The sequence below is a fragment of the Drosophila obscura genome, unplaced genomic scaffold, assembly GCF_018151105.1.
Source record: "Drosophila obscura isolate BZ-5 IFL unplaced genomic scaffold, ASM1815110v1 contig_208, whole genome shotgun sequence".
NCBI lineage: Eukaryota > Metazoa > Arthropoda > Insecta > Diptera > Drosophilidae > Drosophila > Drosophila obscura.
In genome coordinates, this window is record NW_024542799.1 from 2,669,468 (window position 1) to 2,683,941 (window position 14,474).

Consider the following 14,474-nt stretch of genomic DNA (forward strand, 5'->3'; position numbering starts at 1 on the left):
ATTCGATTGGGAGATCTTGTAGCTACCTTCTTGCCCAGCGATGGCCCATAGACGCCCTTGCGCCGTCTGTCCAGCTTGCTCATGATAGTCTCCTGCACCATCTGTGCCGATGTGCGGGCCGAGAAGTTGATGATGTTCACTAGATTGGCGAATTTGGGCAGGGCCAGCAGGTTGCTGGTGATGATGGCGCTCTTGCCCGTGCCCGTGGGTCCGACGACCATCATGCCGTAGGACTTGGAAATGCAAAAGTCCTGCCAGTAGGAGATGTAGCCCGTCTCCTTGGTGGGGACGATCAGTTCGCTGATTTGCGCCTCATCGGGGAAGTTGGTAATCGCAGACGAGGGATCGTCCGAGGACTTTTGCCACGTCCACCAGTTCTCGGCCTCGTCGAAGCGGTAATCGAGGAACAGCAGCTTCTCAGGGAACATCTGACCGCGATTCAGTGAAAAGTACTTTGGCTTGGGGTAGTCCTCGCTCGAGCCATAGATCACCTTGCGAAGCAGCGCGTCAAAGGTGCGCTGGCCGGCGCCCGTCAGGGCCGAACAGTAGGCCCAGGCATAGCAGAAGAGGAACATCTGCTGGAACCACACCTGCGTGAACACCTTGTGCTTGTCGAGGAAGTGCAGTAAGAAGCGCGAGAATGTCTGGTACTGATACATCGGCGACAGTTCCAGCATCTGCTTGCACTGCGGCAGAAATTCCAGGGCGGCAGGTATCAGCCACTCGACCATGTCCTCAAACAGCGTCATGTAGATTTCGCTGAGGCCCACAGTCTTCACCAGGATATTGGTGAAGCTCTTGTGGAAGGCGCGCCAGCCCAGCTGCGAGGGCTCCATGTATATCATGCCGCAGCGGGAGACCGTGGCTGGGGAGGCCTGCTCCAGATCGGCGGGCTCGAACATCATGTTCATTAGCTTTGTCATCTGCATTATCTCGCCGGACATGAGGCAGAGCTTCTTGTTGTCGTCCAGCACCGTGTTGAGATTCTCAATCCACACCGCATCCACGGGACCATCGAACATGACCCAGGCACGCTCGCTGCGCGGCCCCTGCACCTGCTCGCGGAACGTCTTGGCCAGCACACCGTCGGACCATTCGTGGGAGATGGGATCGAAGCGGCCGTACAGCTGGCCCATGGTGATGGCCTTTGGGTTGATGATGCGAAACACGACCGGATATTCCCGCAGTGTTGCCTCCTCGTCCGTCGACACATTTTTCAGCGTCAGGGCCAGCATCTAGAGAGGGAGAGCGGCAGCAAGAGAAAAAGGAGGAGGTGTAGCAGTAGCTGTAGCCGAGATTGAGTCGTTTGTTGACTCATTAATTCCAGGCCATTTAATTGGCTGCCCGGCGAAATTAATAAACGTACGGCTGAAATATTTTCAGCCATGTTCCATGGACCATCCATGGTCGCAGCTCTTACCTGGTAGGCGGTGGTCTTGCCACCCATCGAGCCGCCGACAATCATCAGGCCGTGCCGCACCAGCAGCATCTCGTATATCTGCAGAATTTTCTCCAAATACCACGGTGTCGCCTGCAGATTTCTCGCCTCCAGGTTGATGTGCAGCCACTTGAGTATATCGTCGCGTTGCGGCTATCCCGGCGATGGCAAGAATGGATAAATAAAATATGAAAAAAACTTTGAAATAAAATAAAATAAAATATGAAGTGTAATTTCTTCGGCAGCAGTTGGTAAATTGGTTTTAGCTTTTTTGAAACGTGCTGCTGGCCTCCGCATGATATTATTGGGAATAACATAGTTTAAGGGTAACGCACATACATTTCAATGGTACATGATTTTTTCAGCTAACATCTATCTACATATTAGATCAGCTAGAAATAATTATGTCTACTTTCTATTGCTACCAAGCATTACGAAAATCTACTATTTCCATAGCCATTATTTCTTCAATTCCTAAAATGCTAAGCTTAAACTTTTCTTATTACTTTCAGAATCCTTTACGGGAGATGTTCTTCATAGAGCCCTTGGTACTTTTTGCCTGTCTACACATACTGAGACACAGACACAAAACCCACCCACTCCCTCTCAAGCGTATTTAACTTTCGTTCATCCGCATTCGGGTACATACAGGTAGGTGTACGAGTATTACATACATATATCATATACCCTTCTTTACTCTATATATATAAATATATTTGTATAATTAATTACCGCTTATCGCATTAATTGGCATCGCTTGCAGCTCATTAAACCTGAAATATGATTCGAGCAGCGCTTACCATGGGCAGAGTGACGCCTGGAAAGAGATCCATGTAGATGCCAATGAAGAGGGAAATGTCCTGCTCGAGGAATTTCGGCAAATTGACATCAACAATGGCACGCAAAACAATCTCCGGCTCCGGCAGGTCCACGTAGAGGCGTCGCAGCGATGCGGAGGCCAGCAGCACGGACTTGACGGCGCGCATACCTGTGTCGATGGATAGATGGACATGGACATGAACAGGGAGGAAGGAATTATAGTTTGAGAATGTAAGTACTAACACTACACAGAGGGAGGGGTGGGAGAGTGGGCGGTAGGGTCGTGGGCATTAGCTTGGCATTTATGCGAGCGCATAACTCAGCTCCGTCTCGGCTATGTTTCAGGTATTTGATGGCGTTGGATGGCGTCGAGGAGCCTGGCTCCCGTCCTGCCTGTGGCCAGAGCTTCATTATAGCGCCAGGGAAATGCTAAACTTTTGCAACGTTGCAAAAACAGCTGGACAGGACAGCAGAGAGGAGGAGGTGGTGGACTTCCAGGGTAAGTGTACAAATAGTTTTTATTATTACTGTTGGAGAAGAAAGGGCCAACAAACATGTGTGTGTGTCTGTATGTGTCCATGTCTCTATGTCTGTATGCCACATTTGTCTCTCACACACGATGCACAAAAGCGCAGCAGCAAACTTGCAAGAAAGTTTTTCAATTTAAACTCAAAATAAGATACTGATCAAATGTACTTTGCACATAAACTTGCACACAGCTGCACAGAGAGAGGGAGAGGTAAGCCTTGCTGCCTGCCTGCCTGACTGCTGCAATTGCTGCAGCTAGCGGCTGGACAAAGATGCGCATAGATACGGATACGGACGGAGTCGTAGACTACCAGACAACAGACGGAGACACACACACACACACAGAGAGACGGACATGTTGTAATGTCATATGACATGTTACGTCGTAAAAGGAGCAATATATTTTGCCTTGAAACAAGCAAAAAGAATAGCTACAGCCCATGCTCAAGCCAGAACCAGAGCCAGAGCCAGAGAAAAAACACGCACCGAGCAGGACATGAGACAACCGGAAAGTTGTTGGCCTCCTTCTCCCGCCTGGGAACGGAAAAGAAAACTTCTCTGCTGTGCTTTGGAGAGATGGAAAGGAACACGTGTTGTTGACTACTTTTGCGCGTTATTAGCCAGGTGGAGGCGGCATCCCCGGATGCCGTCAGTTCTAAAATAATTGCATCGCATTCGTACTCACCGTAATCGTAGTGGGACTGCGAGGATAGCTGCTCCGAGCAGAGCTTGTAGGCCTGGACGATCTTCTGCGATAGATTGCGGGCCATATCGAAGCCGTTGGAGTACAGGGTGATCTCTCCGATCATGGCATAGTCGGGCACCATCATGGCCACTGTGCGGAACAGCACTTTCAGATTGTCTGGCAGCTCTGTGCGACCGGCATAGCTGTGTGTGTGTCCAGGACAGGACAGGACAGGGAAAAACAACAGAGCAGGATTAGAACGGTGCATTGGGCAATCAAATTCATCAAAGTGCAAGTGCTAATGGCATAAATACTAAACACAGGAGGGAGCACATGGGAGCCCGAGTACCCAGTACTTACCCATTCCCAGTGCCCGTCCTGCCAATAACCAATATGAGTGACTGCTCTTAAGAACGTCTGGTTGCGTGACAAATTGGCAGACAGGCAGCAAGCAAAAAAAAGCAAACCCAAAGAGTGGGACCAAAAAAAGAGGATGCCTGCCTGCTGGCAATGGCAAAGGCAAAAGCAAAAGCGACGTCCAATCGAAATGAAGACCTTCGCTGAATGGCACAATCAGTTATGGATAGAGAGCAGGAGGTGCAGAAGCAGGAGGAGGAGTAGCTGGAACTGAAACTGGAACTCGAGGGCTAATATGCATGTTTGTCGCAGCTGTTCCGCATGCATGCCAAAGCAATAAATATCCCGATGGGAAAATCTCCAATAACGCAATAACTACCAATATCGGAACGCACAGAGACAGGCAGGCCTTCCCACCTTCCATACGCTCCACTTTCCACCGGGGAGGCCCAGTGGCGGCTGGCTAATAGCCCTGTCCACGTCAGAGAACTGCTACCAGATCCGGCTATGGCTTGTACGCTCCTTTCTGTGTCCTCTGTCCTTCTGTGTAGGCCGTATACGGGGAGTGGGTAGGTTGGAAGGGGCTTACAAAGTAACTAAATGCATTTTCAAATGCACACACCCAAAACGAAGGAGAATGTGTGGAAAAAATGCGATGCGTGAAACCGCAGCTGGTGTTCCCACTCGACGGACACAACATGCCCCATGCCACATGCCTGCACACTCTCGCCCCCATCCGTTGGGGCAGCACTCACCCGGGATTCATGGTTATGAATATGGAACAAGTCGGATCCAGTTTGAGCATTGTATCCTCGAAAAAGAATTTCACAACCTTGCGTCCGATGGCCCGCTGTATGGTTAGGATCTGTTGCGCCACCACCGACAGCACTTCCAGCTCGATGCGATTGAACTCGTCGAAGCAGGCCCAGGCGCCCGATTGTGCCAGTCCCTGCAACGAAACAAACGCCATAGATGAGGATACAGAATCAGAATCAGAACCAGAACCAGAACCAGAACAGCGCTGGCAAAAAAAAAAATAAAAACACAAATAGAAACAGAAATTCCTGGACAGAAGTGCAAGGGATACCACGGCCGCACACACACAAACACACACACAACGTCGAAACAGTCGTGGAAAAAGCAAATAGCAGCATAAACATTATTTTCTCTTTCTCATGGCTCTCGGTTTCTGGTTTCAGTGTTCTCTCCCCGGGTACGGGTGGCGGGTCTGTGTCCGAGGGCCAGGGCCAGAGGTCGATATGGGTTGGACCCTTTGATATGCCTTCGTTTTTGCATGTTGCAATAAATATGCTGTTTTATCCCGAGCCCTTACTTCAGCACAAAATAGCAGAGAACTGACCTGACTGCAAGTGGCATATGCTGGAGCTGAATCGACATCAGCGCGGGGACTGGTTAAGGGGGAAAGGAATGGCTGGGCTGGGCTGGGTCTGGACTGGGTCTGGTCCGGGTCTGGTCCAACTGTATCGATGAAACTGCATGTGATATGTCCCTTTGAGTTGCCTTCGGCCAGGCCAGAACCAGGCCACTGATATTGCATGGTTAATTGAAGAAAAGGTTTGAGTTTCACTTAATTAGGGAAATCTATGTATGGTGCCAGCAACGGGCCGCGCCCCTGCCCCGTACCGGGAGAATGAAAATGGAAGGGAGAAACAATATGCTTGTATGTATGTAATGCGAGTATCAAATGTACAACATTGTACAATAGTTATTTGCAGCACTAACAACTGGAATATTGTGTACGGTTGTTTTCTCTCATGGTTTCTATTGAATTCAACATTTACTGCAACATGCCAATAGCTTAAACAATTACTAGAAATTACTGAATTTTGTGCATGTAGTAAATATGCGTAGCTACGTATATCCCTACGTATACCCCTTCAAATATGGGAACTTTTGAGAAACAATAACCCACTGAAACACACCTCTGGATACAGATGTTGTGTTGAATGCCCGGAAGGAAGGGAAGGGCCTGCTCTATTGGCCTTCCGCCTCCTTGGTAGCCACACAGCTAGTTTACATTCTATTGCGAGTTCGCACGCTTTTTCCAGTCACTGTGTTGTCGCTCTGCTCTGCCACTCGTCGTTGCTTGTCCTGGATGCTTGGCATGCGGCTATTGTACAATTAGCGCCTCTGCATTGGCCACCAGTGCCACGCTGGCACTGGCGCTGTCGCTGGTGAGGGTGTTGGAGGAGCTGTTGTTTTGTTAGCACTTTGTTTGTCCAGAGGAACAAACGGAGGATGGCGGAGCGCGAGTGGATGCCGTGGAATGGAAACCCCGGCAAAGAGCAAAGAAACAAAACAAAACAAAAAAAAAGTGGCACAGCGCACACTTTGAACTCCATTCAGAGTGGTTTGGCGGCATCGGCAACTAACCCAACGTCCTGTCCTGCTCCCTATACTGCTCCTGGCTGTGCCTTCTGCAGCTGCCGCTGCCGCTGCGATAACTTTTTGCAATCCATTGGATGCGCCTTTTGTTTGGTGCGTGGCATTGTGGATGCCGCATGCCACACAGCCCGGACTCTCCCCGGACAACAGTTCTCTGCCATTGTTGTGGCCATTTTATTTGCATTTAATTTATTTACGATTACTTCGCTCTCTCTCCTCCTCTTCTCTCTCTCTGTGATGCAGAAATTGCTTTGGCATATTTCGAATATTCTGTCAATTGCAAATTATTTTATTGTCGCAACATTGTTTCCCCTTCGCCCAGAGACATGGCCCAGAATGAAACGGAATGGCATGGCATGGCAACAAAGCAAAAGTCTGTCTGTCTGGCTGTTCGGCAGAGAGTGGGAGCGTGGCAGTAGTATACGGATATTCTTCCTATAGATTATTAGAACAGAATAATGACAATCATCATCCAGTTGTTGGTGACACACGCCACACACCAGAGAACACACAGAGAACGACTTTCTAAAACTAGACTACGAGATGGAGAGGGGCAATCATTATCATCATTCGAGTCGTCTTCGATCTTGGTCTTTGGATGAGCCGCAAACCAAATTAAGCAATAAAATAGAATAAACAAATGTTAAACACTCCACTCCAGTCCAAGTGGTCGCCAATCGCATAAATTCATTAATTAAAATTGAGAATTGAGAACCGAGCCAATTAATGGGTTCCCCGTTCCCCATTCCCATTTGCGACACACAAAAACTACACAAAATGTTGCCTGGTGGTTGGCCCCAAAAAGTAGATGCTCCTCAGCTCTGCTCTGCTCTGTTCTCCTCTCTCCTCTCCACTCCTCTCTATATATAATAGAAATCGCATGCAAATGAGGCTGAAGCTTGCTTGATCTATGGTGTCTCTCCCCCACATACCCCTCTCCAAAGAACGTGGCTTAAAACTATTATGCAATTAGCCGCGTGAGAGCGTATTAAGCGATTATAGCCTATATATAAAATTTACGACAAGATTTCAGCACCCACTTAAGATGTGCGTGAGGGCATATGGGAGGGGGCAGGGGCAGGGGCAGGGGGGTCTCTGCTCTCGGTTAACGACCTGTAAATAAAAATTTGCATAAACCTTAAGTGGGACCTGCACGAAAGCCCGGCAGGCAGGCAGGCAGGGCAGACAGAGGGCAGGCCGCCTCCGCGGCCCATTACTTTCACAAACTGACTAATTAGTCAACGGTCCGGGCAAATGCGATTATCCCGAATGCTGCATAAATTTCAATAAACACACAAATGCACACACATACTGGGACACACTCTGCTTTGTGTGTGTGTGTGAGAAGGGGAAAGGCAGGGCAGAGCAGGCTCCACTGTGTCTGACATGAAGAACTCAGCGTGTGGCAAATTAAACCGACTGGCCCACACATTCACATTCCCATCTATGAGTGGTGCTCATGATTGTTGCGTGTGTGCCGCCGCATCCAGACGAGTTCTTTGCCTGATTAATGCTCTTGACTCTTGATTCTCTTTTCGGCCATCAATTAGAAAGCCAAGCTGTGGAGCAGAGCAGCCGCAGCCCCCGCCGCAGACCGTCGCAGACAGTGCGACGCTTTTGTTAATAGAAAAATGTTGTTGCTGCTGTTGTTGCTGTTGTGTGGGAGCTTCACTCACCTTGAAGAACTTGCCAAGCGCCTTGTAGTCCAGACCATCGGAGCAATTGAAGACCACACACTTCTTGGCCACGGCCTTGGCCAGATCCTTGCAGGTCTCTGTCTTGCCAGTGCCGGCGGGTCCTTCGGGCGCACCGCCCAGGCACAGCTTGAGGGCGCCCATCAAAGTACTGCCACACAAAACAGAGAATTAGAAAATAGTCAAGGTTTTAGTATAAGAGCAGCCATAAAAACTATGTAGATGGGGCTAGTGCAGAGGGTAAGGGGGTTGGTTGGCTGGCCTGGCTGCATGCTTTTAATATCTATTTTGCATTTTTTCACATTTCTCACGGGCAGCAGCTTAAAAAATTGTCATTTATGGCTATTTTTTCTCCCATGTTGTCCCTCTCATAGCTTTGTCCAGCTAGCAGCAATCGTTGAGAATTATGGCTCAATAAGGGGTATACGGACTGGGCCATTATGTTTGCTTGTAGGTAGAATATTGGCAGGGGGAAAAAAGTGGAGAAATGTTGATAGGCAAAGCATTCTATTCTTTAATTTAGTCTAATGGTCTTCTTTGTGAATTTGTTTTTCAACTATAATTTAAATGAATCTACTAACAATGGATTGATGTTTAATATTACTGACTAAATTTTATATTTATCTGAGGTTTTGTGTGTATTTTCAGATATGTTTTTGTCTTATCTGGAATGCTCCTCTTACCTTTAATCTACCAGTAAGTCAACTACATATCTATGCACTATTCACCCCTTATTCATTTATATTTCTCTCTATAAAATATCTATCTATCCCTACCCTATTCCTTCATGGATCATTGGCAAATCTATCTATTGAATTTCAGATCTATTCACTGAAAGACTAATACTTTTGCACCTTATATTCTGAATATTAATCTTGAATCATAAACTTGTTAATTTCGCTTCCCCTCGCCCCACCAAATCTACACAATGTTTAGCTTGCTTTGACACATTTTCTAGGGCATTCCTTGGCTCGAGACCCATTCCCATGGATAACATGTACACATATTTTCATACATTTCAGCTGCTGTTTTCTACTGCTTGTTTTGCTTTTATTTTTCAGTTCATATTTTTATCATATTGGCAGGGAGTCCACTTCCCACTTTGGTGGGTTTGGTTGGGCCGCCTGCGCATATATTTTTTAGCTTTTTCCGGCCATAGCCATACGAAATATCTATATACTCGGTTTCAATTTTTTTGTTTTTCTGTTTTCCTCCCTCATTCGTTTTTTAACTATCGATACATGTGTGTGTATATGTATGTGTTGTTGTGTTTGTGTGAAAAACTGTCCAACATTGATTTATTTGTTTAATATAAAAGTTTTATCGGAAACCCCATTAAAATGTCCTTTCTGCCAGCTTGCCAGCAACGGCACGGCACGGCACAGCACGGCCTGGCCTGGCCTGCAGCCTGCCATCTAGTCAGCCCGGCAGTCAGCCTGTGTGTCCTGCTGGAGCCCAGATCCTCTGGTCTCTCTTCCAGGTCCCCGCCTGGTTATTGTTGGTATTATTTTGTGTGTGTTTGTCGTATACGGTAGCCAGCTTAAACATCAAAAAGGTTTTCAGCTCCATTTTTTTTTTGGCGTATTTTGTTTGCAAAAATGAAAATAAATTTAAAATGCAGCAAAATAAAATAAATATTTTTCCAATAAACGTTCCTGACTTTTAGAGCGAGAGCTAGGGGGGGTAAGCGAGCACACAGCTGCTTTTCCAACGGTTTGTCAATTAATATTTTGAATATTCCCATAAAGAAAGAGAGTGAGGAATAGGAACAGGGACAGAGACAGGGCAAGGAAGAGGAGTACCCACCGGTAGCAGCGATCTGTTAGTGGAGTGACCACCAGTCGGGGCAGATTCCCCAGATATTCCATGCCATATTTGACATCTGTGACCACCATGCTAACGCATACCCAATCGTCGTTTTCTATGCAAAAGAATATGATTTATGGGAGGACCAACTCAATGCGAAGGTGGAATGCGACTCACTGTCATCGACCTTCCAGTAGTAGCGCAGCTGGGAGATCCAATCAAAGTCCTGTATGTTGGCCACCTTCGTATCCGTCAGATATTTGACCGTATCGCGTGCTGCAACAACGGATTGCACATAGATTTAGCCACTGAGAATGGCTAATCACTCGCCCAAGTCCCGCACTTACCATGAACATCCAGCACAATCAACGCCTCCACTGCAATCCGTACGCCCGCCTGCAGATCCGTGCGCACCAGCTGCACCAGGTCGGCAATCTGTCCATTGGACTTCTCCAAATAAGCCAGCAGCGTCTTCGTCTCAATGGCCTCCTCCACCTGGTCGAAACAGGGGGTGGGAAAAGTAGAGGTATAAAGTGTATGAGAAACTGCAGCCAAGGCAAATAAAAAGCAAAATATGATTTTAAATTTCACTGCCGGTGCGTAGCGCGCGAGAAAACTTCTCTCAAAGTCAAAGCCCATAAGTCGGAAGGTCTGGGACCTGGGACCTGGGACCATGGGCTAATCTCACTGTCAGAGCCACTGAGAGACGGCTCTCTCTCTCTCTCTCCTTCTCTCGTCTGACAGCCAACTGATGGACATTTGTTTGGTAGCCGAGATGAGGCCCTTGTGGTTTTCGCGGTTTTTGCAGCAAAAAGAAATCATCCTGCTGCTGCTGCTGCTCTTGCTCACCTCATAGGTCCAGGCCATGCAGGAAATGCCTTGCACCACCTGTCCGGGCCACGCCACCACCCAGGCAATGCGCTCCACCATCGAGTAGTCCTCCCACGCCTCGCGCATTTGCTCCTTGACGCTTTCGAGCATCACCATCTCCACCTCCTTCAGCCAGATCTCGACCAGGCCCTGCAAATGCATCAGTCATCAGTACAGGTCAAAGGGAAAATCATCAGCGAAACATCCTGTGCAGGACGCCAGGAAGTCAGGCAGGAGGTGTCTTACATTGGCCGCCTGGGGATTGATTTTGCGCACAAGAGAGACGCGTTCATCCTCGTCGCTAATCATCTCCGTGATCTCCATTTGTTCGTCAAAGGTGAGAGTGCCAATCTGTGGAGCACCAGCAAGGAGAAGCATAAAGAAGGAAAGCAAAAAGGAAATGGAAAAATCTCACCCCCTCGAAGCACTTCCTCAGATGCGGCTGGACACGCATGGGATCCTTCGTCTCGGATAGGATTTCCAGCAGTTCATCGTTGGACAGGAAGAAGAAACGGGCAAAGAACAAACGCTTCTGCTCCAGATACGTGTTCAGGCCCTTCTGGACCGTCTCCAGATCCTCGATGGCCTTGGTGAAGATCTCCAGCATCTCTGGGTACTCGGTGGCCGCCATCACATGGCGATCCTTCAGCGTATACTTCATGATGCGCCGCCAGGTCTTGTCCACCGCCTTGAAGTTGCGTCCCTCGAGCGGCATCTGCCGCATGATATCCTCAGAGCTAAATATGGGCTCCAGATACATCCACGTCACCTGCACCTGTGTCCAGGCATCGATGATGTTCTGGATGAGCAGCAGACGGGCCTCCCAGTCGTCCGCCTTGGAGCCCAGGGCCACAATGAACGGCGAACGTTTCATGGCCTGCGTTCGCATAATGTGATCGTCCAGCAGCGTCTGTATATCGTCGATGCTCGCGAGTATGTGCGTGTCCGAGTCGCGGTACTGCAGCACATCGAACATCACATCGCGCCAGTCGGCCTGCATGTTCTTCAGACCCATATTCAGGTCGTACTCCTTGCCCGCCGCATTCGCAATCTCCTCCAGCTGCGGCAGTATGCTCATAATATCGACATCGATCATGTCCTTAAGCGACGGGAACAGCTTCGGATTGACCTTGCGTCCCAGTATCTTTGATATCTGCTCCCAGTGCCGCTTCTCCAGTCCATGGCGACAAATCGAATCCAGAACGGGCAAATAGACGCGAAACTTTTCAATTTTCATGCGCATCTGTTCGGCGGCCCGTTTGGCCACGGGATTGTAGGCCAACTGGCGGGACAACTTGTACATAATCTGTAGGAGGGCATACCGGACAGGATGTGAATAAGTAGATAATGGATGGATGGCTATATCAGGACATGTATCTGCAGCCAAAAGAAAGAGGTTGCCTTTAAAGAGGTTTTCAATTAGGGGAATGTGAGGCTTTGCTTTCTTTGCTTTTTATATCATTTTTTTTTTTAAGGGGTCTCTGGTGTCCCCCACTTTGCCGCTTCAACTGTGCCGAAAAATTCAATTCAACTGACTTTCCTTTTGCGCCTTTGTGGCAGCTTTTTTTCAGCCCGGCTGCTTGCTGCTGACCCCAGAGGGACACATGGACAACACGACACAACCCAAGCAATCCTCATGCCCGTCGAGACTTGGCTTCCCAAGCAGCCGCCAAATATGTTGGGCATTTTTTCCTTGCATACTTTTCGGCTGCCAAGTGGAACTTTCTTTTTTCTTTTTTTTTTCTGCCTGCTGTTGGATGGCTGGCTGGCTGGCTAGTTCATAGTACTATTGCTGCTGTCGCCCGAGGTGGCCTGAGGTTTTTAGTTGCATTTTAGTTGCTACATTGGCTTACATACAGACAGACAGACAGAGAAAGAGACGAGACAGACACACACAAAGGGAGACGGAAGCTACACGGATTTGGGGTGGTGGGCTCAGAGGCAGAAGGCCCTGCATGGCTGGCCATTGGAGGAGCAGCAACAGAAATCCGACAACAGCTCAAACTTTGTCGGTCACTGCTCGTTTTTATTTCCGCCAGCTTCTGGCGATGACTCTCTGTCATGGCATGACAACTTCCGACTTGCAACTACTTACCTTGTGCATATTCTCCACTTGCTCCCGCACGCCATCCGCATTAAGGCATTCGAAGCGCTCGAACATCCTGCAAGGACACCCAAAGAGATGTAAATAGAAGTACAACAACAACAAAAATAGAAGAATACAAGTAGCAGTAGGAATAGGAGTAGGAGCTTCAGCTGTAGCTGGAGCAGATGAGTGGAGTGGGGAGCATCATAAGCTGCAGCTGCAGCTGTGGCCCTTTGGCTACTCGTCGTAGCTCAAAATCGGACTATTTTTACGCCGCACTTGAACTCAACTTTTCTGCTGGCATTTTCCATAGGAATGGGAATAGAAATAGGAATTGGAATAGGGATTGTAACTGTGATGGTGTCTGGGAACAACCATTGGGTATTGGGATTTGCGTGCTGCAGAGCAATGCCAATGGAAATGAGTGCTCGGATCGGAGAACTGGGGGACACTTCTATATCAAATATTTCCTGCTTCTGTTGCTGCTCCTGCTCCTACTCCTCCCCGTTGCTGATGTCCAAGGCATAATTGCAATGGGCTTAAATGTCGCCAGTGCTTACCAAATGAGATAATCCTTTTCGAATTCGTACGACGTCTTCCACAGCTTCTCGATTGGTTCCATTTTCTCAATGATCTCCGCCAGCAGGGGGAAGGCGGACACATCGATTTGCAGCAGCGTCTCCTCCACATTGATGGCCTTTGCCTCGCGGCTTAGATTCTATTTTTTTGAGTACAAGGATAAGCAAGGCTCATGCTTGATGATAGTTTCATCCGTTTTGGACTCACCTCAATGGTCGTGAAGAGCATATCGACCGTATCCACCCGCTCCTTGAGCTCCTCCAGCGTGAGAACATCGCGTATTTCCCGTATGCGGAATCCATCCATCGTGCGCTTCTCCTGGGCCAGCAGCTTCTCGAACTCTGCCCGCCGCTCGCTACATGGGAATGTCAGTCAGTCAGTCAGTGGCAGCTTAGCATCGGGGGGAGGTGGGAGGGTGTGGGATCTGTATATAATCTGCATTTCACTTACCGCAAGGCCGCCTCCAGATTATCACGGACCACTGCCAGACGGGCGGCACTGAGATCCAGCACCTCCTCCAGTTCACCGGGCAGAATAAATGTGCGTGTATTCAGATGGATTTCATCGCCTGTAAAAAGAGGACGATACAGATACAGATGACAAGACCATGACTAGACTGGAGTGGATGACTGGAGGCTTCTCTCTCCGCTGTCTCGCTCTTCCGAATTGTTACACATTGCTAATTTACTGCGCTTAACTCTTAATTAATTGGCACTGCGCGAGTGCTGCTTCTTTTTCGGTACAAACTAATTAATTATATACACAAGAAGAAGAGAGCGAGTGAGTCCTGTATCTTTGGCCCGTGACAAGTGCTATCCGTATCCGTATCTACATCTACTTACAGTCGTATATTTGGTGTGACAAAGCCACACACATACACAGAGAGATAGAGATGTACAGACAGGAATATACTTATGCCGGACGGATAGAGAGACAGACACGGGACATACACAGACATTGTAGCTATCCGAAAGATACACACGACGACACTTGACGATAAACTCGCAATTGTCTGCCAGCCCCCCTCTCGTGAGAGTGAGAGTCTGCGAGTCAGGGAAGAGTTTTTGGCTGAGGCTGAGGCTGGGGTGTGGGGGGGTTTTTGTCTGCATTTGTCGGTTGTCAAGGCAACTTTCACACATTCATGAATTTGTTAAGCTCATTATTTAACTATATGTTGCATTTTCGGGGGGCTTAAAACGGAGCTCA

General features: G+C 48.4%; 1 protein-coding gene and 1 long non-coding RNA gene across 2 annotated transcripts in view; one reads left to right on the forward strand and one right to left on the reverse strand.

Annotated features, from left to right (window-relative positions):
* Positions 1-14,474, reverse strand: part of LOC111079697 (dynein heavy chain 3, axonemal) — a 35,108-nt gene that overhangs the window by 12,339 nt on the left and 8,295 nt on the right. The window contains exons 15-30 of the mRNA XM_022374960.2: positions 13,719-13,836; positions 13,476-13,623; positions 13,250-13,407; positions 12,699-12,765; positions 11,019-11,909; positions 10,850-10,954; positions 10,583-10,753; positions 10,081-10,228; positions 9,911-10,009; positions 9,734-9,848; positions 7,910-8,078; positions 4,583-4,776; positions 3,471-3,673; positions 2,239-2,426; positions 1,421-1,591; positions 27-1,235 (exon numbers count right to left, since the gene is read on the reverse strand). Of these exons, the coding sequence (XP_022230652.2) occupies positions 27-1,235; positions 1,421-1,591; positions 2,239-2,426; positions 3,471-3,673; positions 4,583-4,776; positions 7,910-8,078; positions 9,734-9,848; positions 9,911-10,009; positions 10,081-10,228; positions 10,583-10,753; positions 10,850-10,954; positions 11,019-11,909; positions 12,699-12,765; positions 13,250-13,407; positions 13,476-13,623; positions 13,719-13,836 (4,154 nt within the window). The remainder of the gene's footprint in view (positions 1-26; positions 1,236-1,420; positions 1,592-2,238; positions 2,427-3,470; positions 3,674-4,582; positions 4,777-7,909; positions 8,079-9,733; positions 9,849-9,910; positions 10,010-10,080; positions 10,229-10,582; positions 10,754-10,849; positions 10,955-11,018; positions 11,910-12,698; positions 12,766-13,249; positions 13,408-13,475; positions 13,624-13,718; positions 13,837-14,474) is intronic.
* On the forward strand, positions 1,966-8,611 carry LOC111079702. The gene is made up of 4 exons (XR_002608389.2): positions 1,966-2,089; positions 2,202-2,488; positions 2,603-2,756; positions 8,576-8,611. It is a non-coding gene; the product is annotated as an uncharacterized LOC111079702 (long non-coding RNA).